At 42.9% G+C, this 26,600-nt stretch overlaps 3 protein-coding genes and 1 pseudogene across 5 annotated transcripts in view; 3 read left to right on the top strand and 1 right to left on the bottom strand.

Moving 5' to 3' along the window:
* Window positions 1-26,600, top strand: part of LOC309351923 (uncharacterized protein) — a 102,536-nt gene that overhangs the window by 1,106 nt on the left and 74,830 nt on the right. The gene's annotated exons all lie outside the window — the stretch shown is intronic.
* The window catches only part of LOC309351883 (uncharacterized protein), a 140,825-nt gene that overhangs the window by 71,869 nt on the left and 42,356 nt on the right, over window positions 1-26,600 (top strand). The gene's annotated exons all lie outside the window — the stretch shown is intronic.
* Window positions 140-26,568, top strand: LOC309351848 (uncharacterized protein). The gene is made up of 3 exons (XM_081879957.1): window positions 140-269; window positions 4,237-4,375; window positions 23,942-26,568. Exon 3 carries the CDS (start codon window positions 24,126-24,128, stop codon window positions 25,881-25,883), a length of 1,758 nt encoding a protein of 585 aa, XP_081736083.1. The 5' UTR covers window positions 140-269; window positions 4,237-4,375; window positions 23,942-24,125; the 3' UTR covers window positions 25,884-26,568.
* On the bottom strand, window positions 13,509-15,312 carry LOC309351043 (solute carrier family 49 member A3 pseudogene; annotated as a pseudogene). Its single transcript has one exon. The product of its transcript is annotated as a solute carrier family 49 member A3 pseudogene (transcript).

The raw sequence follows: 26,600 nt of genomic DNA, 5'->3' as shown, positions 1-26,600 counted from the left end.
ATCCTCCTCTCACCCCGCCCCCACAACCCTCAACCCCCCCCCCCTGTATGTCGCACCTCTTCCTTCTGCTCCTCCTCCAATCCGGCTTCTGTTTCCGGAATGAGCGGAGAGAGCCCCCCTCCCACCCTGCCTGCTTCTCCGGATTGCTGCTCTGCCCCGTAGCTCGGGGGGGGGGGGGCGCTTCAGGAAAGGGGAGGAGGGGCGGCAGGTAAATCCCCCCCCCGGATGTTGCGGGAAAGAAAATGAGAATCGGGAGCGAGGACAAAGAGGTAAAGGGGTCGCGGGGGGGAGAGGGGAGAGAAGGATTCAGAGACCCCCGCCAGCTCCCCCAAGCGCCTTCCGTGGGGCCGGGATCCCTGCGCGCGTCCTGCGAAGGGGGCTTTCCTTGGCCCCTTGGGTGCCTTGGCAGGGGCGGCCATGCACCACCCACCCAGGGGATCCCCTCGCCCCGTTTCCCCCGCGCAGGCATCCCTGGGGCGCTGTGGGTTCCGCGCGGAGAGAGGTGGGCCATGAATGGGAGTGAGGGACGCCTGGATAGAGACCCCCGTCCCTCCCCTGCTCGTCTTGGGGGCCTTTCTGGACGGAGAAATGGGGGTCGCAGGGCCAGGGCTGAGCCGCGCCAAGGGGTGCGGGGCCTCTGGCTGCAGGGGAGACTCTGGGACAGAGGGAGAGAATCGATGAAGTGGGGAGGGGGAGCATCCCTGGGGCAGGGAAGGGCAGCATTGGGGGAGGGAGAGATAGGAAACCAGTCTTTGGGGAGACTTCTCCATGGTGGTGCCCGCTGGGGATCTCCGGAGGGGCCGCCTTGGCTTCTCCCTCCCACCCAAGAATCAGCCATCCCTTCAGGCAACCAGAGGGATCCCTGGAAAGTGGGGGGTCCAGTCCCCCCCTTCCTTCCCGCAATCTTCATCCTCTTCCCACCCCAAGAGCCCCTGCCCTGTCCAGACACAGCCATTCTGCGTAGTCCAACCTTTGGTCCCCTGGAGAGGAGAGGAAATCCCGGGAGGAAGAGGGGAGGGGGGAGGCCTTCTCAGAAGCGGCTCATGGTTTCCGCAATCCCACCCAGGAAGCAGCCAGAAACCTTTTCCTCTCTCTCAGGATTCCATCTTTATTGTCTTTTCTACTGAGGATGAGGATAATGTACACCTGTCATCAGAAACAGGGGTGCAGAGTCCATGGAATGGCTTTATCAGGATTGATACAGAAGTTGCACCTCAAAAGCATTTCTGTTCCTCTTAATCTTTGAAGGCAATGTCAGAGTGACTGACAAGCTGAGATACAATCCTTCAGCATCCGATGACAGCGACTGCATGAATCTTCCCAGTCAAAGGAGCCATTTTCTGGTTGGGTTTCCGCAGCCCCTCTGGGCAGGTTACAGCACATATAAAAAACAGTAAAACATCAAACATTAAAATCCTCCCGATACAGGGCTGACTTCAGCTGTCTTCCAACTGTCAGGTAGTTGCCCATTTCCTTGCCCTCTGCCTGCTTCCCTGTAACTTCGCTTCTCGCAGGGAAGGAACCAGCAGAAGACCCTCAGAAGAGGACCTCAGTGTCCAGACTGAGCCATGGGGGTGGAGACGCTCCTTCAGGTCTACAGGGCCGAGGCTGTTGAGGGCTTCAGCTCGCAGATCTTGCTCCTCCATAATGACCTAAAGAGCAAGTCCGACGTATATTTAGCAGAGTAGGAAAAAACGCTAAGGCAGCAAACATTTTATTCAGCAAATAAATTTATTACTGAATGCAAAGAAGCATAACAGAATCCTAAACATAGCAAAGACCTAACTTAAATAAAAACTTCACTTGGCGTACTAAAACAGCACTCAAGTAAATAAAAAGAATTGCCCAGTAGCTCCTTAGAGACCAACTAAGATTGTCCTGGGTATAACCTTTCATGTGCATGCAAACGTCTTCAGATACACTGAAACAGAAGTCACTAGACAGACCCTTATGTATAGTGGGAGGGTGGGGTGGGGGTTTTCTCAGAAGGGTAGTAGGAGATGGGTATGGTAAAGCTGTTGACAACTGTTAATGACTGCAATTAGTCCTACAGGAAAAAGCAAGGGATAGTATGCAGATGTCCAAAAATAGCTTTAGTATGTGTAATGAGACAAGAATCCAATATCTCTATTCAGACCAGGCCTCTCCATCGTTTTCAGTTTAGTAATAAGTTGTAATTCAGCAACTTCTCTTTCAAGTCTCTTTTCAGCAACAAGTATTTCAAGTATTTATGAAATTCCTTTTTTATTAATTTTGACTGCGTCAGACCAATACGGCTACCTGCCTGAATCTTACACTCAAGTAAGACACACACAAGCAGAGTATTGAAATAGCAGAATAGGAAGTGGGACCAGGCACCTTTCAATACTGCAATTTATAAACAATTCAGTGTCAGAGTAAGGTTGGGATGGGATAACAAGACTGGCTCACTCCAATTTAACCAGCTTCATCTGGTTCCCAAAATCAAGGAAGGTTCAGCATAACCTCATTACAACTTATTCCACCACTTGCTCTCAGCAGAAAGGAAACTCCCTGATCAGCTAAAATGTTCCAGCTAGAGAAAACTCCAGCTTTGAATCACACAGAGCAAAACCACCAGAACCTTCTTGAAGCAATAGACCAGGAATGATTGATCTCTCTACCTTAGATCAATACTTTTCTATGCCTGAAAAATGCAACTATGACACTTTAAAGGTCAGCACCAACAGTGTGAATTGTGCTTGGAAACACGCTGGGAGCCAGGGAAGATCCTTTAGGACCAGTGATATGTGGTTTCCGCGGCTGCTGCCAGTTACTAGTCCAGCTGCCGCATTCTGTATTAGTTGCAGTTTCTGAGTCACCTTTAAAGGTAGACCCATGTACAACCCATGGCAGTAGTCCAAAGTGGAGATAACCAGAGCATGCACCACTCTGGTGAGACAGTCCGAGGGCAGGGAGGGTCTCATCTGGCGTACCAGATGGAGCTGGCAGACAGAACTGACCTGGACACAGAACTGACCTGCGCCTCCATGGACAGCTGTGAGTCCAAAATGACCCCCAGGCTGTGCCCCTGGTCCTTTAGGGCCACAGTTACCCCATTCAGGACCAGGGAATCCTCCACATCTGACCGTCCTCCAGGGACAGTACTTCTGTCTTGTCAGGATTCAACCTCAATCTGTTAGCTGCCATCCATCCTCAAACCACCTCCAGGCACCAACACAGGGCATTCACCGCCTTCACTGGTTCCAATTTAAATGAGAAGAAGAGCTGGGCATCATCCACATTCTGGTGAACACCCAGCCCAAAACCCCTGATGATCTCTCCCAGCAGCTTCATATAGATATTAAAAAGCATGGGGGAGAGGATGGAGTCTTGAGGCTCCCCACAAGTGAGAGCCCAGGGGTCTGAACACTCATCCCCCCCCACTTTCTGGACATGGCCCAGGAGGAAGGAGGGGAACCACTGCACAGCAGTTCCCCCATCTCCCCTAGAGGGTCCAGAAGGATACTGTGGCCAAAGGTCTCCAAAGCCACTGAGAGATTTAGCAGAAACAGGAAACAGCTTCCCCCTCAGACCATTCAGAGAACATCAGTCACAGAAACCAGGGCAGTGTGAGTTCCATGATGAGGCCTGAATCCCAATTGGAAGGTTAATGGTTGCAGAAGCTTTCCTGGTCCTGCACCCCCAAGAGCTCCAGGCACAATACATTCATTAGCTTTCAAGGGGCCACCTGATACATGGTGGTCTTTTCTTCAAAAACCGAATATTTTGAATACTTTTACAGTGCTGTATGATGTAATTAGCGTTTCTGTTTCCCTTGCTCCACATCAGAGAGACTTTGGTACACAGGTCTGAGCTGATTTCTCCACCTGAAACTGCTGTGTTAGCAGCAATGGCAGTGTGGGCCGTGTGTTTGGGGGTCCTGGGCTGCCTAGACAACAAGACCCCCTTCTCAGCAGAGCAGTACGTTAGGCACCAGCTTGGCTGCAGGAGTTGCTGGCAGGAGGTGTGCAGGACACTATCCAAGCATCTTAGAGACTCCACTCTGGATTTGTGTGGGTTTTCCTCCATAGCCTTTTCTTCTCCTGAAAATAACTCAGGAGGCCACGAATGTTTAGGACCAGAGTTTTCCTTCTCGATGGGCTCCCTTCCCTGGTTGACGATCCCATCTGCTCTTCACGTTCCTCTTCTGCAGGGGCAGAATCTGCCTTCTTGACTGTGGGATTGACTGTTGTTCTCCTCCTCTCCATCCCCCAGGGCTTGACTTCAGGTGCAGCAGAATTCCCCAGCCCCCCAAGGATTTGAGACCCATCAGCTGTCCTCACCTGGTTTAGCCGGCCGGTTGAAGCCGTTGCTTGAAGCCCTGTTGCATGCTGACAGCTTCTGGAAGCCACAGGTGAGAGCTGAGTGCAGGGTGGGGACCAAGGGTGGATAATTTACTGCAGAAGGTGCATGACAATGTCCCCCACTAAAGGAACTACCGCTCCTCTAACATCCCATGACATCCTATAATTATGATATTTGAGACAGAACTGGAATAAATTCATGTCTCCAGAAATAACACAACTTCAGGCCATCAATGATTCAATACTACATATTCAAGGTTGAAGTTTCTATTACGTACAGTTATATATTTGCCCTTAATATCCAGCTAATATTCACTGCCAGATTAGGGTAGTCCTGTGTCAAAAGACGGGCCTGAGATCAGGCAGCACATCATCATTATAAAGAACCATTGGGGTGGGTGTTTCCGCCTGGGATTCCCATGTGCCAGCTGCTTTCCTTCTGCTTCTCCTGCTTTCTCCATGCAATGCGAGGCATGTAGATGGAGGTCCATCTCCCAGAACAGGAGCTTCCCTGAGCACCCATTCAGCTGGCGCCAAGCACCAAGCCTTGTCACTAGTTCTCTGATTGACCCAGGCCACAGTCCCTGGAGAAGATGTAGACCTGGGTCTCACATCATCCGTATGGACCGCCTGAGGCCAATGGGGCTGTGCAGGTGATTCATGAAGAGATTGAGGTGGATGGGGGCTTCCGGTTGAGCTGCGATCAGGGAAAGAAGAGCGAGGCAGCCCTCAGGGGGGTCTCGAGCAGTGCGGGGGCTTTAGAGGGGCTACGAAGGCTACGTGGACCTCCATACCCTGAGAGGAGCATCTTGGGGGGCAGCGTACCTGGCAGAGCCTGGACGTTCTCTCCTGTTTCACAGGCTTTAAAGCTAAACTGAAGCTTGGGGACGGGATTGAGCTGCAGGCACTGAGGGGAAGCAGCAGACCCCTGTGCAGTCTCAAGCTTCGACTGAAAGCGGCCAGCTTCCAAACAAAGAAAACAAATCTGGACTAAAACTAAAGCAGTTATTATCTGCGGATTTTAGAAAAGAAAATTAACAAGATGCGGAGTGCTGAGGGTGAAAAAAGGGAGTCCGTCCCAGCGGTAGGGAGAAAATGGCGTCTGGCAGAAGACTGAGAGAGAACTGAAAGTAAGAAAGCAGCCGCCAAGGGACGTTCGCAGAAAATCCCTGGTTAGTATGTTCTGAGGTAAAGATTTGTGGGGAAACAACAGAGAGGCATAGAAGGGGAGGAAAAACTTCTTTGTATTGTCTTGGTTGAAGCGTCCTGTGCCAGTGGTCGGAGAGTGAGCTTAAAATGCCCACCAGTGAACACCCGTGAACTCTGCTTTTTTCCTACTGTTTGTGAAGAGGTTGGGCAGAAGTCTATGTTGGAGTAACAGTCGGTACGTTTGCAGGAGCAAGAAAGAAGAGACTGGGGGATTGCTGTGAATTGCTGTGAATATCTGCTGAAGTTCTATCTGAGCCTCTCCTTTGCTTTTTTCGCCCTCTATGTCGGGGAGGAGATAAACGGTACGCTTTATAATGCTTGATTATCGGTCTTGAGTGGAGAATTTATGGATTAAGCTGATAAGGAACCGGAAAAAGAAGATTTTGTATTTGGAATACAACACGGAGAATAAGTCTTTGACTTTTATTTTTATCTTTACTTCTTACTCCTGTTTTTCCCCCCTCTTCTTCTTTCCTGATCTTTTCCCCTCCCTTTCCTTACTCTATCGCCCCTCGTGTATCCCCTTCCCCCACCCTTATTCCCCCCCTTCTCTCTTTTTTATCTGCTCTCCCTCCCTCCCTCCCTCCCTCCCTTTCTGCTCTCTCCGTGTTTTGGAGGTTTCATCCCCTTCTTTACTTTTTATAATAATAATAATAATAATTTATTATTTGTACCCCGCCCATCTGGCTGGGTTTCCCCAGCCACTCTGGGCGGCTTCCAACAGAGATAAAAAATACACTAAAATGTCACATATTAAAAACTTCCCTGAGGAAGAAGTGCCTTTCTTCCTGACACTCTATGGCAGTCTCCCCGTCTGGTCCTCCAGCCACGTGAAAGGGGAAAATCCATTTGAAGGACAAAGAAACGGAAAGTAACTTTACTTAAGGAAGGATTTTTATTGAATTGGTTCCCGGCAAGCCAATTTGCAAATTGCCTGGCCGTCAGGTAGCCCTGTAAGGGTGAAGAGTATGGCGGAGAGAGAAGCAGGCAGAGGGAAGCCATTAACTATCCTCTAAAAATCGTAGCCCCGAACTTGCAAGGGAAGTGACCGACACTCAAGCTTAAGAAATTTGGACCTAATTGGGATAGAATTCGGAAGTTCAAGGCTAAAGGAAGGTTTCGGAGCAAAAAGAATTAAACATGGAGTTCAGCTGTATCTGCAATTGAAAACAGACGCAGAACTGTCAGCAGAGCGGGAGTGAGCTGTGTGAGTAATGGCTAGCGGTCGTTGCCGCTTTCTTCTCTAAAACTTCTCAGCTAAGAAAATAGCTAAGAACTGGCAATAAGATAAAAAAGAAACAGAAGAGGAAGCAGAGGGACGTTTGACTGTTATTTTTGGCAAATCTTCGGTGTGTTGGTGGGGGAAAGAAAGAGACAAGATTAGAAGGAATTCTTAGTTTCACTTTTAATAAAGAACTGCACAACTGGATGTAAGGACTTCCGTCGCCATTGTTACATTGCTATACTTGAAGTCTCTCAGCCTCACTCACCTGTTTGTTGTGGGGGAGGAAGGGAAAGGAGAATGTTAGCCGCTTTGAGACTCCTTAAAGGGAGTGAAAGGCGGGATATCAAATCCAAACTCTTCTCTTCTCTTCTTCAACGTTTTTGGAGAAGTGAATATTTTAATGGACAAAAGGGGAAGTTTTATGCACTGTAATAGATTATAATAATCTGACTTTTGAAATTGAACAATGCCACAGGTTTTAAGGGTTGATGGTGAGCATCAAAATTAACTTCTAAAAAAACACTGCCCCCCAATACCCCTCCCCCCCTTCCTTCCCTTCTCGTTGGAGTATAACACCATTGCAGAAGCTTTGTAGAGTGGTTTTAACAAATGGATAAGGCTGGCAACTGATTGAGATCGTCCCTCAGAAGAATCCTGCTCTGGATATAATTTTTATTTTTGTTTTTGTTTCCCTTTTTCTTTTCTTTTTTGTGGGACTTATTTTATGGTTTTCTGCTACTTCTTCTTTACTTCCTTCCTTGGACTAATCTGGGTTTGGAGAGTTTGAAGACTACATTGGATTATAATTGGAGTATAATTAAAATCTAAAATAACTGGCAAGAACAAAACTGAGAAAATATATTATTTTTTACTTTTTTATGGTTTGGTCCTTTTCTTCCCCTGTTGCATTTTATTTTCGAAATGATGGATTGGAATTAGCCTAAGTGGTGGCAAGAAGATTTTCGTCTTTCTATTGTCTCTTCATTAATGAAAAGTTTTAAAACCTTGGCAAAAATTTGAAATTTGAGGACTGTGAATTAGTGAATTCTCCTAACAAAGAGGCTAAAAGTACAATCACAATTATATTCTCTCCTTTGGGATTTTTTAAGATAATAAGAGTATCTCCATTGGGTTATATTTTATTTTTATTGTGGCCATTTATTTTGTGATGTAGGAAATACCTGGGTTGATATATTGATCAGAGGAGTTCGGTGTTAGTTTTTATATGTTATTGGGTTTTGCTAAATATTGTATTGGGCCTTATATACTGGTTGTGCTAATTTTGGTGCATTAATTAACTTTGGTAGGAGTGTGGAGAGACTAAAAGATATGTTGCACTAGCAGAAAAAAACAAGTGAAGAGGGGACAACCAGCTCAAAACAAGAGTCAGATTTTAAGGGAGAAATATTGAAAATGTTTGGAGAAATTAAAAACGATATAAAGCAGAGTGAAAAAAATTTAGAGGCCAAATTAGAACAAATGGACAAAAGGATTGGAAAAATGGACAAAAAAATTGATGAAACAGTAAATGAATTAAAGGGACAATTGAAAGATGTGACTATGTGAACACAAACATTGGAGGAGGGGATGAAGAGGACAAAACAGGAAATGAAGGAAGTGAGGAGAGAAGAGAAGAGGAGAAAATAAAGGTAGAAATGTTGGAGATTAATAAAACACAAGAAGAAGTCTTGGATGCGATTGCTATGAATGAATTGAGGCAGCGGGAGACTAATTTGAGGTTGAGAGCCGTACCAGAGGTACAGGGTAAAAATATTAAAGAGACACTGATTGCAGAAATAGCACAATGGTTAGAACTTCAACCAGAGGAGGTAGCTATGACAGTGCAAAATGCATTTAGAATGAAGGCAAGAACAACTAAGACAAGGAAATCTCCGGGAGACTGTCTAATTATATTCAAGGACAGAGAAATGAGAAATATGATCTTGCAGAAGAACAGAGAGAAAAGATTGAATATCGATGGGAATTATATAATTATTTTTAAAGATATACCGATCAGACTGTTGAAACAGAGAGATCCATATAAACCATTGGTGCAAATGTTAAAGAAGAACAAAATAGATTTCAAGTGGGAATTTCCAGAGGGGATCTATTTTTTCTATAAAAGTAAGAAACACAAACACACAAGCCCAGAGGAAGCAAGCAAGTTTCTGAGAAGATACAAGGAATTAAGACCAGAAGAGGAAGAAATAAGAGGTGCAGCAGCAGGAGCAGGAGCTAAGGGGGAAAGAGGATTTGGAGAGGGAGAAGAAGAAGATGGAAGAAACACAGAAGAAGAAGAAGAAGAAGAAGAAGAAGAAGAAGAAGAAGAAGAAGAAGAAGAAAGAATATAAAATTTTAAATAAATTTTAATTAATTAGGATACCAAGATGGCGTTAAAATTATGGAATTGGAATATTAATGGGATGAACGATAGGAAAAAACGGAATAAAATTGAACAATATCTAAAAAAGGATAGATAGATAATACTTTATTCGTCTATAAGCCCACAAGGTAAAACCAGTCAATAAATAAAATGGCATTTTACATTCTAAAATATCAGCTAAAATATTTCAACGCATAATCTCCTTCACGTTACATACAATCTCTAGATGTACCATATTGTGGCCTTGAATATAAAGATGGTGGATAGAGTTTACTAGATTTTTAATAGTCATGCAGTGTCAGGGAACTGACATCTGAGACTAGTGGAGAGAGAAGTAGCCCCAATGATGCAGGGGAGGGAACTAGCAAGGAGAGAGAGAGAGTTTCCGTGGGGGAAGGGAATCAAGATGACACCAGGAAGAAAGGGGAGGCTGAGAGTACTTCGGAGGGAAGGCTCAGGGACTCTTCCAGTGAGATCAGCGGGGAGAGTGCAGGACCTCCACTTGGCACGCCCACTCTGTGCAGAAGGCTTCCGTGCAGAGAATCTAGTCGGAGACTTGGGGTCAAAGAATTCTTATGTTGGAAGAAGTTTAGAAAATGCCCACTGACGGATTCTGCCAGTGACTGAGGCAGCTGTGCATAAGGGCTGTTCAGCCAGGGAAAGGTTTAACCACCCAAGCAGCTTGGAGCAGTTGGTGGCTTACACACAAGCAACCCCAATTCCCATTACATGCAGCATTCCATGAAGTCTTTTATATGAAAGAACTGAATTCAGGAATCTGGCAACCTGTAATGTTCTATAAGCGTCAATGTCCTGGAGTAGATAGGCTAGATGTAATTCAGGTGGTTTAGCAACAGTTTCCAAAATGATTGAACTCAGAATCCTTGATCGGGGAACAATATATAAAGGACAATTATACATGATATGATAAAGGGATTCTATTGATTTGTTGTCACGTGCGCATAAACAGAGGTTTTACCGTTAGAAAATCTATTGCTCAGCACATTTGAGAGGAACATATTAAATCTGGCTCTAACAAAAGCAAATCTATGTGACGCAACCAATAAGGTAGACAGATATCGAGGTATCTGGGACATAAATGTAATGCCCTGATTTATCGGGGAACATGTACCACCCATCTAAAAAAGGAAAATTTGGATATAATATGTTTACAAGAGACACATGTGGCGAGAAGACATAGAAGAGTTTTGATCAACAAAAGACTAGGAAATGAATTTATATCATCAGACAAAAACAAAAAGAGAGGGGTGGTATTGTATATAAGAAATAAAATTGAAGCTCAGCAAATTTTCAAAGATGAAGAAGGAAGAATAATTGCAATCCAGATCAAGTGGCAAGGTGAAAAAATAATAACAGTTGGGATCTATGCACCAAATGGAAACAAGACTGATTTTTATAAAGATTTGGAAGAAAAACTGTTTGATTATATGGACCAAAAGATTATAATAATGGGAGATATGAATGGAGTAGTGTCAATGGAAATGGATAGACTGAGAGCATCAGGAATGAGTAAAGAGAGAAAACTACCAAAGTTTTTTCCCCTCAATGATTAAGAATTGTAACTTAATAGACATTTGGAGACTGAGACATCCACTTGACAAACAGTTTACGTTTTATTCAGAATCGAATCAGTCAATGTCGCGAATCTATCAAATATGGGTATCTAATGAATTAACTCCAAGAATCATGCAAGTTGAAATTCAACCAAGAGTGTGTTCTGATGGAGATGCAGAATCTGAGACATGAGCTGCAACAGAGAGGACTCACCTTTCCAGAGGCTGTGTATTCCTTCATGATACTACATTCTTTGGGTCCAAGTTGGGAGTCCGTTGCCACTCAGATTGCTGTTCAGCCAACTGCTCAGCTCACAGTAGCCTATGTTACTGCCGTGATTCTGAATGAAGCAGAACGCCGGGGTGCTAGCTGCATGGGTAAGGGGGAGTCTTCACAGACGTCATCCCAGAGTGCAGTGGAACCACCAGATGGCGCCAAAGCTTTGAAGGCAGTGAAATGCTACTTGTGTGGACGTCTAGGCCATATGAAGAGGGAATGCAGATATCCCAGGGCCAAGACAGAGCAGCGCAGCAGAAGCTCATCGCGTGGAAAAGGCCAAAGAAAAGGCAGAGGTCCAGTGTCCAGGACAACGCAGCACAAGGCAATGGTCTCACGCTTCACTCCAAAGGTTGCAAAGGTCCAGAAGACGTCTAGATCTTTCTTCGTTGTTGATTCAGCAGCGACCCACCACATGTGCAACGATAAGCAACTGTTCGTGTCTTTTACACCACAGGAAGGTGCGATTCACCAGGCGGATGACCACACGATCCGCAGTCAAGGCTACGGAACTGTTGTTCTTCACAGTTTGGACTTATCGATACAAGACGTACTTTACGTACCTGTCAGGGTTGCCTCTAGGTCCCAGCTCACAGAGGACCCACGCCAGGCTGCTATTATGTACAAAAGTCTTTATTGAAGTATAATTTCCATTTTAAAGCCAGAGCGTGCAACCCTACGTCTAGACTCTAGATAGGCGAAGTCCCCTCTGAGTCACTCCCCCTTCCGCACCAGTTTAAGATCCTAGCCCGGCTCCACCTCCTGCGCTGTTCCTTCCTCCTCTGGGTCCTTCTGCCCCCTGGGGTTTCCTGCCTCCTGGACTCTTCTGACGCTGACCCCCCTGGGTCTTGCCCTTCCTTCCGGCGGGCTTTAGGACCTGGCTCCCTATCCGGGCTACCTGCTGTGCCGCTCGCCTGTACATTTGAACTTGACGTGCGTGCCCAGCCGGTGACTTTCCTCCTGACCGTTTCCCCGCTCTCCGATGGAGGCGTGGCCAATCCTGACTCATCTCCTCCCTCTGGTGGTGGGAAGACTGGTCCCGATGCCTGGGACTCCTCCCCCCCACTACCCTCTGGTGGGGACACTGGTCCTGATTTCCAACTGCTGCTCAGGGAGTCCCCGCTGGCCCCTTCCTTCTGGGGTTTCCCCCTTGCCCTGGCCATCGGCGCTCCTCTCTGTGAATCTTCTGATTCGCTGGAGAGACTCGTGGACTCTCTCTGACCACTGTCACTGCCTACACCCCCCTCGTATTCCTCCTCCTCACTCTCCATTTGCTCCTTCTCCTGTGTCTCTGCTCCTGAACCCCTGACAGTACCAGATGCCACACACAATCTACTCAGTGTTGCGCAGCTGAATGAACGAAAAATTGATGTTTCCTTCAAGAACAAGAAATGCACCATCACAAAGAAAAACGATTATGTATTGCATGCTGAATATGTTGATCGTTTGTTTGTTTTGTATTATGATGATGTTGTGCAGGATGAAACTTGTTGCATTGCAGGTTCTATCAAAAGTTTGCATGCAGGATGTATTCATGATTTTCACAGGAAATTTGGCCATTTGCATTTTGAGGCAGTATCTAAAATGCCTGCCTTGGTTGAAGGTATGACTATTAAACCCTGCAAGTACCACATGAAGTGCAAGGCATGCGCACCAAACAAGGTGAAAATGGCTGCGAAAGGTAAGGTGTCTAGTAGGCAAGCTACAGAACCATACCAGGTTGTTCATGCTGATTTCGTTGGTCCACTATCGCCCTCTTTGGGTGGAAATAGGTACTTCATGGTTCTCATTGATGCCTTTTCCAGGTATATTTATGTGTACAATCTCAAGCAGAAATCAGAGGCTTTTCCAAGGTTCAAGGAATTCTGTGCTTGGTTGGAAAATGTGCATGGTAAGAAGATAAAGACTCTTTTCACTGATCGTGGGGGGGGGGAATTCACTTCTCAGCAGTTTGAAGCTTTTCTGACTGAGAAAGGAATTCAACACGATTTGTCTAGTCCTCGCTCGCCATGGCAGAATGGACTTTGCAAGAGGGCAAATCAAACATTGCTTCAAGGGTTGAAAACCTTGCTGCATGATGCCAATCTTCCAGAGAGTTATTGGGCCGAATCTCTCTCGTGCTTTGTTTGCAGTTATAATCGCAGGTTATCTTCAGCGATTGGTTGTACCCCATATGAGAAGATGTTTGGCAAGAAGCCATACATCAAACACATGAGAATTTTTGGTTCTGACATGTGGGTTCACACACCACAAAGCTCCAAGTTAGACAAGCGTGGATTGCATGGTATCTTTCTAGGTTATCAGAAAGGTTCTTACAGAATAATGATGACTGACTCTAAGACAATTAAGCTCACAAGAAGTGTTGAGTACAATGCAAAGTGGGGGGAGAATGTGGGAATTTTCCAATGTTATCCTGATGACAGTGATGAGACTGAGGATAGACAACAGCAAAAGCAGCCGCAACAACCCACACCCACTGATGAAGGTTCTGATTCTTTTTTTTTTTTTTTTCACCGTCAGAAACACAATTTATTTAATTTAAACATTTATAGATCACTTTTCAAACAAAGTTTCATCAAAAGGAAATATGCTGTTGCCCAACAATGGGAGATGCTGAAAATGAAGAGTTGCAGAACATTTGCATTCCCTCCTTTTTTCACAGAATTCAGGTTGGTATAAATATGCTTATTCCATTGAATTGCCCTTGGAGTGTAACACACTGGAAGAATCAAAATAGCCACTCTTAGTGAGTCTCAGACACTTACACATTTCAGCACCATCACCAAGGATTAAATTGTCTTTTAATGGGGGTAGACTCTTCTTGCATTCTGTCTTGAAAAAGACACTCTCCAACTGCTGCAGGGAATTTGGGCTGTACTTGTGAGAAGTTTCCTGTTAAGATAATCATCATCTTTTGCTCCAGTCAGTTCCCAAAGACTTATAACTTACTGTGCAACTGTGGCACTTGGGGTCTCAAAAGTCTTAAACTTTTCTCGAAGCACTTGGGTTAGTCCAGATTTCAACTAGAAGCAGTTCATTTTTCTGCCGTTACTGCAACATCCTCTTCTGATTTGTTGACAGAGAAGTCGTGAGATACTTCTGCAAAGATCCTCTTGTAATTAGTGTGAAAGGCAGCCACAAAGAAACATGCAGCCAGGCTGCAGATTCCAGCCATCATTAGCATTGAAGTGGACCAGTCTAGTGCTTTGCCGATGGCTGAGGTGCAAGTAGAAAATGGAGCATCTTTCTTTTCCACAGCTAGGCTTTGCAGCAAAAGCATGAGCACAACACCTAGAAGTTGGCTGATCACAAAAATCAGCCCTGATGAGGATCCTTCCCCCACGGGATATGAACATTCGACCGCTAGTTCCATAGCGACAGGATAGATAGCAAATCCAAAGAACCCGAAGAGTGAGCTGATGGTTGCCAAAGCATAGGTCTGGTTTCTCAGCTGAGACACCACTGCAAATCCAATGCTAGCCAGCGCAGCTAGACAGAGAAAGACCTTGGTAGCTTCTGTGAATTTCTTTGTCCGGTCAACGTACAGCCCGAGGCAGAAAGCCCCGATGAGTCCGGACACAATGAACAAGGCGCCGCTCAGACCTGCAAAGAAATTTGAATATCCATTGACACACAGGATCTGTTCCAACAGAGCACTGAAGCAGGTGAATATTGCTATCCCTGTCGCGAAGGAAAGGGCCAGGATGATGTAAGATGTATTTCGCAGGAGCATCTTCAAGCCCCTGAAGAATGATGGCGAATTGGAGTGGCTAGCGCTTGCTGATGGTGGGGTTGGTGGGACCTTGTCACGAACGCCCAATGTGGCTAAGGCACAGGCGAAGACAGCAGGCCCTGCGTACACTCCAAGCATTAAAGGGATATCTTTTCCTCCCTGTACAAGCGCAGGTGACAGCAAGTTAGCGATGAGAATGCCCAAGGGATTGGACATGGAGGCAATCATATTGGCTGTGGCCCTTTGGTGTTCTGGGAACCATAAAGCTGCCAGTTTGGTGGGTGAAAAAATGATGAGCGGCTGTGCTGTGCCGCAGAGGCACTGTCCCACAAGCAGGTACACAAAGTTGAGGGAGCCCAGATCCAGGAAATCGAGGATGCTGAAAATTCGAATTACACTTCCCATCATGTTCAGCCAGGCGCAGAGTATCACGGCACATTTCAGCCCGACGGTGTCCAGAATCCATATTGCTATGAGCCCGACTGGAACGGATATCACGAGGTACACGAGGGACAGCCAGTTGACCATATCCATGGAGGTGTGAAACCGTTCTGCTGTTTTATCAGCCACTGGAGCAAACGTCAACCATAGCTCACAGAGTGTTTGTTGTGGGGGAGGAAGGGAAAAGGAGATTGTTAGCCGCTTTGAGACTCCTTAAAGGGAGTGAAAGGAGGGATATCAAATCCAAACTCTTCTTCTTCCAGCATATACAAAAACATAATAAAACTTCCCTATACAGGGCTGCCTTCAGATGGCTTCAAAGGTTGTACAGTTACTTATCTTTTTAACTTTGTTGTCAGTGTTGTGGGACACAGAATCAAGACAAAGAGATTTGTTGTAGGGGCAAGTTCCTGAGTCGGAGATTAACTCTGCTGTTAATCTTGGAAATATGACTTTGTCTTCTCACATACCATGGGCGGAAAGGCTTGCCCAGGTTGAAAAAGGCCACAGTTGCTTGCTAGACCAACAAACAGAGAGTCCGACTGAAGGTTCTGATTCTGAGTCTGAAACTGAATCGGATGATTCAGAGGATTTCAAGAGTGCGAAAGCCTCTATGCGACCCTCTGAAAGCTCTGATCAAGAATTGGAAGAACCATTGTTCACAATAGGTCACTTTTCTCCTAAGAAGGAAGATGAAAGTGTTGAGGACTTAAGGCTAATTCGCAGGTCACAAAGAGCCACAAAAGGCAGACCTCCAAAGAGATTTGCTGATGAATTTGCTAAGACAGCAGTAGCAGCTGTTAAAAGCTCCAAGAAGGTATTTGAACCTTCAAGTTTCCAAGAAATCCAGGATTTGGATTCAAAGGAAGCTGAGCCATGGTTAAATGCCATGAAGGCTGAGCTTGATTCCTTAAAAAGGAACAAAACTTGGGAGCTAGTTCCAGTAGTTCCAGGAATGAAACTGCTTGGAAGCAAATGGGTCTTCAAAGCGAAGACAGATCAAAATGGCAAGGTAGTCAGACACAAAGCCAGATTGGTAGCCAGAGGTTTTGCACAGGTACCAGGTGAAGCCTATCACAAGACCTACTCACCCACAGTGAGACATGAGAGCATTAGGCTTATGCTCAAGCTAGCTGCAGAAGAAAATCTACACGTTAGTCACCACGATGTGAATACAGCGTTTTTGTACGGACCTCTAGGTGAATCACTTTATATGCTTCCACCTGATGGCGTACAGGTAAAACAGGGATTTGTTTGTGCTCTAAAGAAGTCCCTTTATGGTCTCAAACAAAGTGCACGGTGTTGGCACACAAAACTCACTGAAGTATTGTTTTCTCTAGGTTTTCAGCAAGGGAAAGCTGATCCATGTGTATTTGTCAAAGAGGAGGGGCAAAAGAAGCTGTATTGTTTGTTTTATGTTGATGATATTTTATTCTTTTGGAAAGATGTCACAATGTACAATAACGCCCTAGCTCAACTGAAAGAGCACTTTGACATGAAAGATCTTGGTGAGGTAAACAACTACCTATCTCTGGAAATAGAGAGAGATCAAGATGGTAACATTCTAGTACACCAGTCACGGAAAATTGCTGATGTGTTAAACAAACTAAACCTGATGGATGCTAACCCTGTAGACACACCGATGACAACAGGTTATCAGGTAGAAGACACTGAAGAAGCATTTTCTGACACTACACTGTACAGAAGTGTGCTAGGCAAGCTAAACTTCATTGCCAGATGTTCAAGACCAGACATTGCTGTTAGCTGTAATTTGCTAAGCAGACAAGTCAACAATCCTAGTGTTAAGGATTGGAAAGCTCTGAAACGCATAGCGCGCTATTTGAAAGGCACTATGCATTACAGACTGAGATTTAACAATCAGAAGTCTGGTGGTCTTGAGATATTTGCAGATGCAAGTTTTGGAAGTGACACTACAGACAGGAAAAATACATCTGGAGTTTGCTACATGTACAATCAGGGACTGTTTGATTGGTCATGCAAGAAGCAAACAACAATTAGCTTAAGTACTTGTGAAGCTGAACTGAATGCACTGTCTTATTCACTTAAGGATTGTGAATGGTTGTTACAATTGTGCAAAGACATGAAGATTCCTGTCAAATGTCCAATCCAGGTTTACCAGGACAACAAAGCATGTTTGGCTTTGCTGAATTCTGAAGGTTGTAAGCAAAGCACGAAGCACTTGCAATTGAAATTGCAACATGCTGGGGAATGTATTCAGAAGGGACTCGTAACGGTGTCCTATATACCAGGTAATGAAATTCCTGCTGATGTATTGTCCAAGATTGTGTCAAGGGATCAACACTGTACCTATGTACAGAAGTTGGGTTTGTACTGATATTGTACGAACATGCTGCCTAGTGATGTTCACAGAAAGGGGGAGGATGTTGGTTTCTGCTTTCTTCACTGTGCAGCGAAGTGCTTGTCACGGGACAATGTTTTGCATTCCACAGTCAGAGCACTGTTGGGTTTCCCACGGGAATGGGAGCCTTGATGTGACGTACACTGGTTTCCTGTTTTTCACTGTTCTCTCGGTGTTCTTTGTTTCCGAGGAGAAGTTGCTTCTCTGCTCTCGCAGAGGCAAGATCCATGCTTGTAATCTCTCAGCATTGAAGTGTAAATAAAATAAAGTTAAGCATGTGGCATGTACTGCTCATCCTTCCGCTGTGTACAGGAGTCTGCAAATCCAACAGAGTGATCTCAGATCATAATCCAATCAAATGTGAAATAAGAGGTTACGAAGAAAGATCATTCAGATGGAGAATTAATGATTACCTTCTAGATGATCAAAATCTTTTAGAGGGGGCACAAAAGAAACTGGTGGAATATTTTATGAACAATTGTAATAAGGGTACAAAAATGAACGTAGTGTGGGATGCCAGCAAGGCGGTGATGAGAGGATTTTTTATCCAACAGAATTCAATAAAAAATAAAAGCAGAGAGAAAGGCAAGAAAGAAATTTTAAGACAAATAATGGACAATGAACAAAAATTAATTGAGAAACCAGACAATTTGAAAATAAAACAGAATATAAAAGCTCTGCAAACACAGTTTGCTATGATAATAAATAAAGAAGTGGAGTGGAATATAAAAAAATTGTGACAAAGGAACTTTGAATTTGCAAATAAATCAGGCAAATGGCTGGCATGGCAAATTAAGAAAAGAAAGGAACAGAATACAATAAATAAAATCATCATATAAGGAGAAGAGATAGTTAATCCAAAAGGTATCAGAAAAGGATTCTTGGACTTTTACAGACATTTATATAATAGTAAAGAGAAAAATAACATGAGAAAAACAGAAAGATTTTTAAAAGGAAAAAAGGTGCAGAAGATCCCGACAGAAAAGACAGAAAGGCTGAACGCCCCTATAGAAATGGAAGAGATTAAAGAAGCCATAAAAGAGTTGAAAAAAGGGAAAGCTCCAGGACCAGATGGATTTACAGCAAGTTATTATAAAGAAATGAGGCACATCCTGTCTACACCGCTGAGAGAAGTCATGAACAATATTATTCAGGATAGAGAAATGCTAGAGACGTGGAAAGAAGCTTTTATTACACTAATTCCAAAACAAGACTCTGATTTGACTCAAGTTAAAAATTACAGGCCTATCTCATTGCTAAATACGGACTACAAAATTTTTGCAAGTATCTTAGTGAAGAGGTTGAAAAAGATATTACAAGAAATTATTCATAAAGACCAGGCGGGTTTCCTTCCTGGCAGACAGATGAAAGATAATATAAGGAATATAATTAATTTGTTAGAATATCTGACAGCCAGGAATGAGAAACAAGCTGCGTTAATATTTGTGGATGCAGAAAAGGCCTTTGATAACATTTCTTGGGACTTTATGTTAAAAAAATTAGAATATATGGAAGTGGGGAAAGAATTCTTTAATGGAATAAAAGCGATATATACTGAACAAAGAGCGAAGCTTATTGTAAACAACAGGACTACAGAAGAATTAAAAATATCAAAAGGTACGAGACAAGGATGCCCTCTCTCACCAATGTTATTCATTGGAAATTATTCTGGAAATTTTCTTAAATTCAATAAGGAGAAATGAAGCAATAAAAGGTGTGTCAGTAGGCCAGAATCAGTATAAAGTAAATGCCTTTGCTGATGATCTGGTAATAACAGTGGAAGAACCTCTGGAAAGTGCAAAAGTAGTTTTAGAAGAAGTTGAACAATTTGGTCAAGTGGCAGGGTTTATATTAAATAAGAAAAAAACCAAAATACTTACAAAAAATATGGAACAAGGTATGATAGAAACAAATGCAACAACAAATAGGGATAGAAGTGGTGAAAAAAGTTAAACATTTGGAAATCTGGTTAACCCTTAAGAATCTTGATTTGTTTCAGAATAACTATGAGCCAGTGTGGAAGGGAATAAAGAAAGATCTAGAGGTGTGGGGTCGAATGAAGTTATCTTTTTGGGGGAGAATTTCAATGATTAAGATGAGCGTGCTGCCAAAGATGTTGTTTTTGTTTCAGACAATTCCAGTAATCAAGGGGACAGTGATCTTTAAAGAATGGCAAAGAGCAATTTCAAGATATATCTGGCAGGGTAAGAATTCAGTTTAAGTTATTAACAGATGCGAAAGAAAGAGGAGGCTTCGCCCTGCCAGACTTGAAATTTTTTTTTTAATAATATTTATTAAAAATTTTCAAATATAACAGAAAAGAAAAACATCCAAATTTAAGGCCTTATTTTCAATGTCATCTTTCCAGGACTTCCCCTCCCCTCCCCCTCTTGTATTCCAATTCTTTCAAATAAATTCAGCAAATTCTTACCCCAAGTTTTAAAATTATTATCATTAACCCAATTTAAAAAATATTTTCCCATCCCCTAAAATCGACCTGTTCCCTTCCACGAGTTCCCCTCTTTAATATACAATACAGATTAACATAAAAAAAATAGAAAAAAGAATAAAATGTAATTTAACACCCGTTGGATTCCAAATTTCCCTCCCCCCTTTCTCGGTTGCGTTCCCAATGTCCGTCCATGTCTACTGTCGTCCTGGAGCTCCCACATCTAAGCCATAGTCCTTCACCAGTCCGCTTTGCCGTCTTTTTAATAGTCTTTGCCGTCTTTTGGTCATCTTTGATTTCGAATGTCCAATCTTGAAAGGAGTCTATCTTCCAACTTTGTCCAGTTCTTGTTATTCTTGTTGTTCTTGTTGTTCTCTCTTCTCTTTTTTTCCCCCCCTGCTCTCCTGCACAAATGTTCTAATTCCAAAAAGCTTGTAATTCCTCTACAGAGGCTTTGTTATTCAGGAACAAAACATTACGTCAAGTCCCTTCCATTCTTCAGTAGATAAATCTATTGTCTCCTTTAGTGTGTAGACCTCTGTAGACAAAATAGTGTTCCATTTCTGCAGTTTCCCAGGAGATAAAAAGTCTGATTCAAATTCCATGCCAACAATACTTGTAATGACCCACAGCTCCTCTAGAGGGATTATAATAACTCAGTTTCCTTCCCGATCACACCCACCAGTCAAAGTAACTTATTATTCCTTGTTTTAAACAGTTTATATCCAATTTATAACAAATGTAACCAGCAAAGTCCTCGTAACAAAGTTCTCTTTTTGTTCTTCAGTTTTGGCAGCTCCTTTGACAGCTGTCAAAACCTCTATTTCTCCTCTCCCAGCGCTCTCACGGATCGCTCCCGGGGTTTTTTTGGGGGGGTTGTATTTTAATTCACATTCCACTTTTCTCCTCCAGCCCAGCTTATAATTTTCCATCACGAAATTAATAACTTTATCAAAAAAAAAGGTTGCACTCGATCTTAGTTGTCAGGTCCTTTGCTTTAGCTCCTCTACAACAGGGGGGAGGCTGACTTCCTTTTTGCACCTCCCCCGCTCGCTCCGAATTTAAGAAAAAAATTGTTCCCCTTTTTAATCCAAGTTCCAATTACTCACGGGTTATTCTTTTAAGTCCAGATTTTCAATGGAAGAAGTCAGCGCTCTCCGCCAAATGGCATGCGGCTTCACTCGGCAGGGGAAGCGGAGGACTCACAGCACCCCCCCGTCACCCGCTCCGCAGCCTTTAAAAAGGCTCCTTCGCGTGGTCGGGGGGGCGCAAATGGTGCCCGCCGAGTCACCATGCCCATGGGTTTCAGCGCCCATGGTTTTTGAGGGTCCCCGCGTCGCCGGCACGGTAGAACCCAGCCCCTGCCGAGCAGGCTCCCTCCGGAGCTCGGAGGGAGTCTGCCATTCGGCGATGGCGCCAACCCGGAAGTGCCAGACTTGAAATTATATTATGAAGCTTCATGTCTCTGTTGATTGAAGGAATGGATAAAGTTAAAAAATACTGATTTGTTAGATTTAGAAGGTTTTGATAACAGATTTGGCTGGCACCCATATTTATGGTGTGAGAAGAAAAAAAATCCATAAAGGTTTCGAAAACCACATCTTTAGAAGATCTCTCATAGAAATATGGGAGAGACACCTGAATTGAATTTTTAAAAACCTTAGAAGTCGAAACCTGGTCATAAATATAAGCACCAATTCTGTGAATTGGCCATATTTCTACTGTTATTTGTAGCACAATGCTACTTTTAATGTCATATATATATATATATATATATATATATATATATATATATATATATATATATATAAAAATAAATAAATAAATTGCTTCCTGGTCACTGACCGTATTAAAGATATTTGACATTTAAATATGGGAGAGGTATAAAAGTTTATTAGAACCAAGAATTCCCCACTAGCTATCTCCGTTAGAAGTTATGAGTCTTAAGAAAGTCAATTTAAGGGGGAACTGGATTACATATAAAGAATTGATAATAAAAGAAGGAGGAAAATGGAAAATGGAACCTTATGAAGATGTGAAGGAGCATGTATATGATTGGTTGCATTATTATCAGGTTAATGAAATGTTTAAAAAGGATTTTAAAGAAAGAGGTTTTGATGAAAAAGAATCAAAATTTCAAATGGAAATAATAAATAATGAGTACAAAATTTTATCTAAAATGTATAAAATGTTGCTGGAATGGTATACAAAAGATGAGGAAGTTAAATCGGTTATGATACACTGGGCCAGAGATTTGGGTCGTAATATACAGTTCAATGACTGGATAAAATTATGGAATGAAAATATAAAATTTATGGCATGCACTGCGTTAAAGGAAAATGTTATGAAAATGGTTTATAGATGGTATATTACACTCGTAAAATTGGCAAAAATGTATAAAACATGTAATAAGTGTTGGAAATGTAAAGAAAAAGAGGGAACATTTTACCATATGTGGTGGGATTGCAAGAAGGTGAAGGGTTTCTGGGAACTGATATATAATGAGTTGAAAAAGATGTTGAAATATACATTTGTTAAGAAACCAGAGGCTTTTCTTTTAGGAATAGTAGGAAATGAGATAAATAGAAAGGACTGTAAACTTTTCCAGTACGCAGTAACTGCAGCGAGAATACTACTGGCCCAAAAATGGAAACAGGAACAACTGCCGACGCTCGAAGAATGGAGAATGAAACTGATGGACCATGCAGAACTAGATAAACTAACGGGGAAGATCAGATATCTACGAGACCAAAAGTTCATCGAAGATTGGGGGAAATTTTCAGATTATTTGAAATGTATATGTGATGAGGAAACAACGCTAGTGGGATTTCAAAAAGCTCTGTGAATGTTTGAGGAATATTGTGTAGAAGAAAAATAAGAGGGTGAAGGTATATAAATTGCAATATAAAAATTAGGAAATGTGTAATTAAAAAATTGAATAATGGATGATTGTTAGAGAGGCTGAAGGAAGTCCAAAAGAGAAAATATGTGATAAATTTAGATTGGATAGTATAAATGTATGTTGGAAAATTAATAAAAAATATTTATAATAAATAAATATATATATAAGTACAAAAAAATCTTTTCTAAAAAAACCTGAAGCCTTTTTATTGGGATTGAAAGGGAGGGAAATTAAAAAGAAGGATAAAAAAATTTTCCTGTTCGCCACGACAGCAGCTAGAACTATGTTGGCCCAGAACTGGAAAACTGATACTCTACCTACAATCATGGAATGGCAGACCAAAATGATGAATTGCGCAGAATTGGCTAGATTGTCGGGGAAAATACGGGACCAAGATGAAAAGAAGTTTGTTGAAAATTGGAGTAAATATTTGGTATATGTAAGAGAAAATGGTAAAACTTTAAAGACACTGGCAGGGTTGGAGTAGCTCTAACGGCATAAGACAAAATAGTATTAAATAGAATACGTGATGTTATAACTATATGATACTTACTGAAGAGATGGAGGGAAGTCCAAAGCTCGGCAGAGCTTAAGGCTTAGGTGGATGGATAAATGTATAATGAGTGTATGTATTCTATGTGTATGTGTAATAATGAAAATCAGTAAAAACTGATTAAAAAAAGAGAGAGAGATAGAGGTGGATGGAGGATTATGATGCAGAGGATGGGGAATGTCCAAAGGAACGATGGACCAGAGAAAGAGAGGGCCTGTTCACGGACAGAGAGCAGCTGCCTTTCCTGTGAGGAAACAATTGATTTGAAAAGGCTGTATTCCAAGATCATGCTGCTTTATTAACGATGATTGAGGATCATGAAATGTTGCCGATGCATTACTATCATTTGATGACATTCCTTTTTCATTTCCTAAAATTTGGGAGCATGGGTAGGAGGCGGGGGAATGGAGGAAATGTTGAAATAGGAGAAGGGGCTAATGGAGCTTGATGTCTCTCTTTCCCTTTGTTCTCTTCCTTGAAACCAAAACAGGATTCCCTTTCCGCCCATTCTGAGGAAGGTGATACAGAAGACAGTCAGAATTCCGGGAGATGGGGAACCTTTCATTTCATTAGGAATAGCCATTAAAAAGTGTGAAATGTGGAATATGCTTCATTGAATGAGGACACATAGCTCACATCAATAAACTCAAAAAGGGGAGAAACCATTTAAAGGTATGGAGAGTGGAAAAAGTTTCACTGATAGTGGAAAACTTAGAAGACATCAGCGGACTCACATGGGCAAGAAACAATTTCAATGCACAGAGTGTGGAAAGAACTTCAGTCAGAGGAAAAACTTAACTTTACATCAACGGACACATACAGGTGAGAAACCTTTTAAATGTATGGAGTGTGGAAAGAGCTTCAGTCAGAATGGAAACCGTAGAAAACATGAAAAAACTCACACTGGGGAGAAACCATTTAAATGTATGGAGTGCGGAAAGAGCTTCAGTCGGAATAGTAATCTTAAATTGCACCAGAGGATTCACACAGGGGAGAAACCATTTCAATGTATGGAGTGTGGAAAGAGCTTTAGTGATAGTGTAAGCCTTAGAAGACATCAAAGGACTCACACAGGGGAGAAACCATTTAAATGTATGGAGTGCGGAAAGAGCTTTGGTGATAGTGGAAGCCTTAGAAGACATCAAAGGACTCACACAGGGGAGAAACCATTTAAATGCCTGGAGTGCGGAAAGAGCTTTAGTGATAAAGGAACACTTAGAAGACATCAACGGACTCACACAGGGGAGAAACCATATAAATGTTTGGAGTGTGGAAAGAGCTTTATTAATAATGGAAAACTTAGAAGACATCAACGGACTCACACAGGAGAGAAACCATTTAAATGTTTGGAGTGTGGAAAGAGATTCCTTTTCAATGGACACCTTAGAACACATCAATGGACTCACACAGGGGAGAAATCATATAAATGTTTGGAGTGTGGAAAGAGCTTTATTAATAATGGAAAACTTAGAAGACATCAACGGACTCACACAGGAGAGAAACCATTTAAATGCCTGGAGTGTGGAAAGAGATTCCTTTTCAATGGACACCTTAGAACACATCAATGGACTCACACAGGAGAGAAACCATTTAAATGTATGGAGTGTGGAAAGAGCTTCAGTCAGAGTGGAGACCTTAGAAATCACCAACGGACTCACACAGGGGAGAAACCATATAAATGTTTGGAGTGTGGAAAGAGCTTCAGTTTCAATGGAAACCTTAGAACACATCAACAGACTCACATGGGGGAGAAACCATTTAAATGTATGGAGTGCGGAAAGAGCTTTAGTGATAATGGAAAACTTAGAAGACATCAACAGACTCACACAGGAGAGAAACCATTTAAATGTATGGAGTGTGGAAAGAGCTTCAGTCAGAATGGAGACCTTAAAATACACCAACGGATTCACACAGGGGAGAAACCATATAAATGTATGGAGTGTGGAAAGAGCTTCAGTCAGAGTGGACAGCTCAATATACATCAACCGATTCATACAGGGGAGAAACCATTTAAATGTTTGGAGTGTGGAAAGAGCTTTAATGATAATGGAACACTTAGAAGACATCAACAGACTCACACAGGGGAGAAACCATTTAAATGCATGGAGTGTGGAAAGAGCTTTATTGATTATTGGAGACTTAGAACACATCAACGGACTCACACAGGGCAGAAACCATATGAATGCATGGAGTGCGGAAAGAGCTTCCATTTTAATGGAAGCCTTAGAACACATCAACGGACTCACACAGGAGAGAAACCATATGAATGCAGGGAGTGCGGAAAGAGCTTCCATTTTAATGGAAGCCTTAGAACACATCAATGGACTCACACAGGAGAGAAACCATATGAATGCAGGGAGTGCGGAAAGAGCTTCAGGCAGAGTGGGCACCTTAGAAAACATCAGCAGACACACAGCGGAGAAATCATTTGAATGTATGGACTGTGGAAACAGCTTCAGTCAGAATGGAACCCTTGATTTATGTTAACAAACTCACACAAAACACAAACCTTATAATATGAGGAAGGTAGATAGAGGTTCAGTCCTAGTGGAAGTTCTAAATCAACAGACTCACGGACAAGAAGAACTTTAGTACTTGAAACCCTTCAAACCATCAACAACCTCAAAGAGGAGAAGCAGTTTAAATGAAAAGATTGCAAAAAGTGCTTTATTTATAAAGGAGTGTTTATCTGGATTGCTGATGGTCAGTGAGGATTAGGGCCGGGCGATATATTGTTCCAAACTGGTTTCTAGACCACATCGTGATAACCTTTCAAAAACAACTGATACGGCAACATACCAAGAATCACAGTGTGTGTTTCTGTGATGCCCATTTGCCTGGAAGCTTTTCTTCGTGAAGCCCCTGCAGATGCTGAGTTGCTGACTTCCCTCCCAGGCGACAGGCAGCGACACACACACCTCAATTGCCCTGTGTCCTTCCAGCCTCTTTCCTCCCTTGCTCCCTTCTGCCGGTTTGTGTGCCTGACTTAGATATCCTGCATGCTGTATTTTTTTACTGCCGAAACTGGATTTGCTCTCAGGAGCTAAGTTTTGTGCCTCACTGGGGACCCAGTGAGAACTGTATGCTTTGAAAACTCAGTAAACTATTACTGAAGAAGTCCTGCTGCCTCTGTGTGTTTTTGACCTCAG

This window comes from Podarcis erhardii, assembly GCF_964252035.2.
Source record: "Podarcis erhardii genome assembly, chromosome: 10".
Taxonomy (NCBI): Eukaryota; Metazoa; Chordata; class Lepidosauria; order Squamata; family Lacertidae; genus Podarcis; species Podarcis erhardii.
The sequence above is the reverse complement of the archived record's forward strand: the minus strand, read 5'-3'. Positions and strand labels throughout refer to the sequence as shown.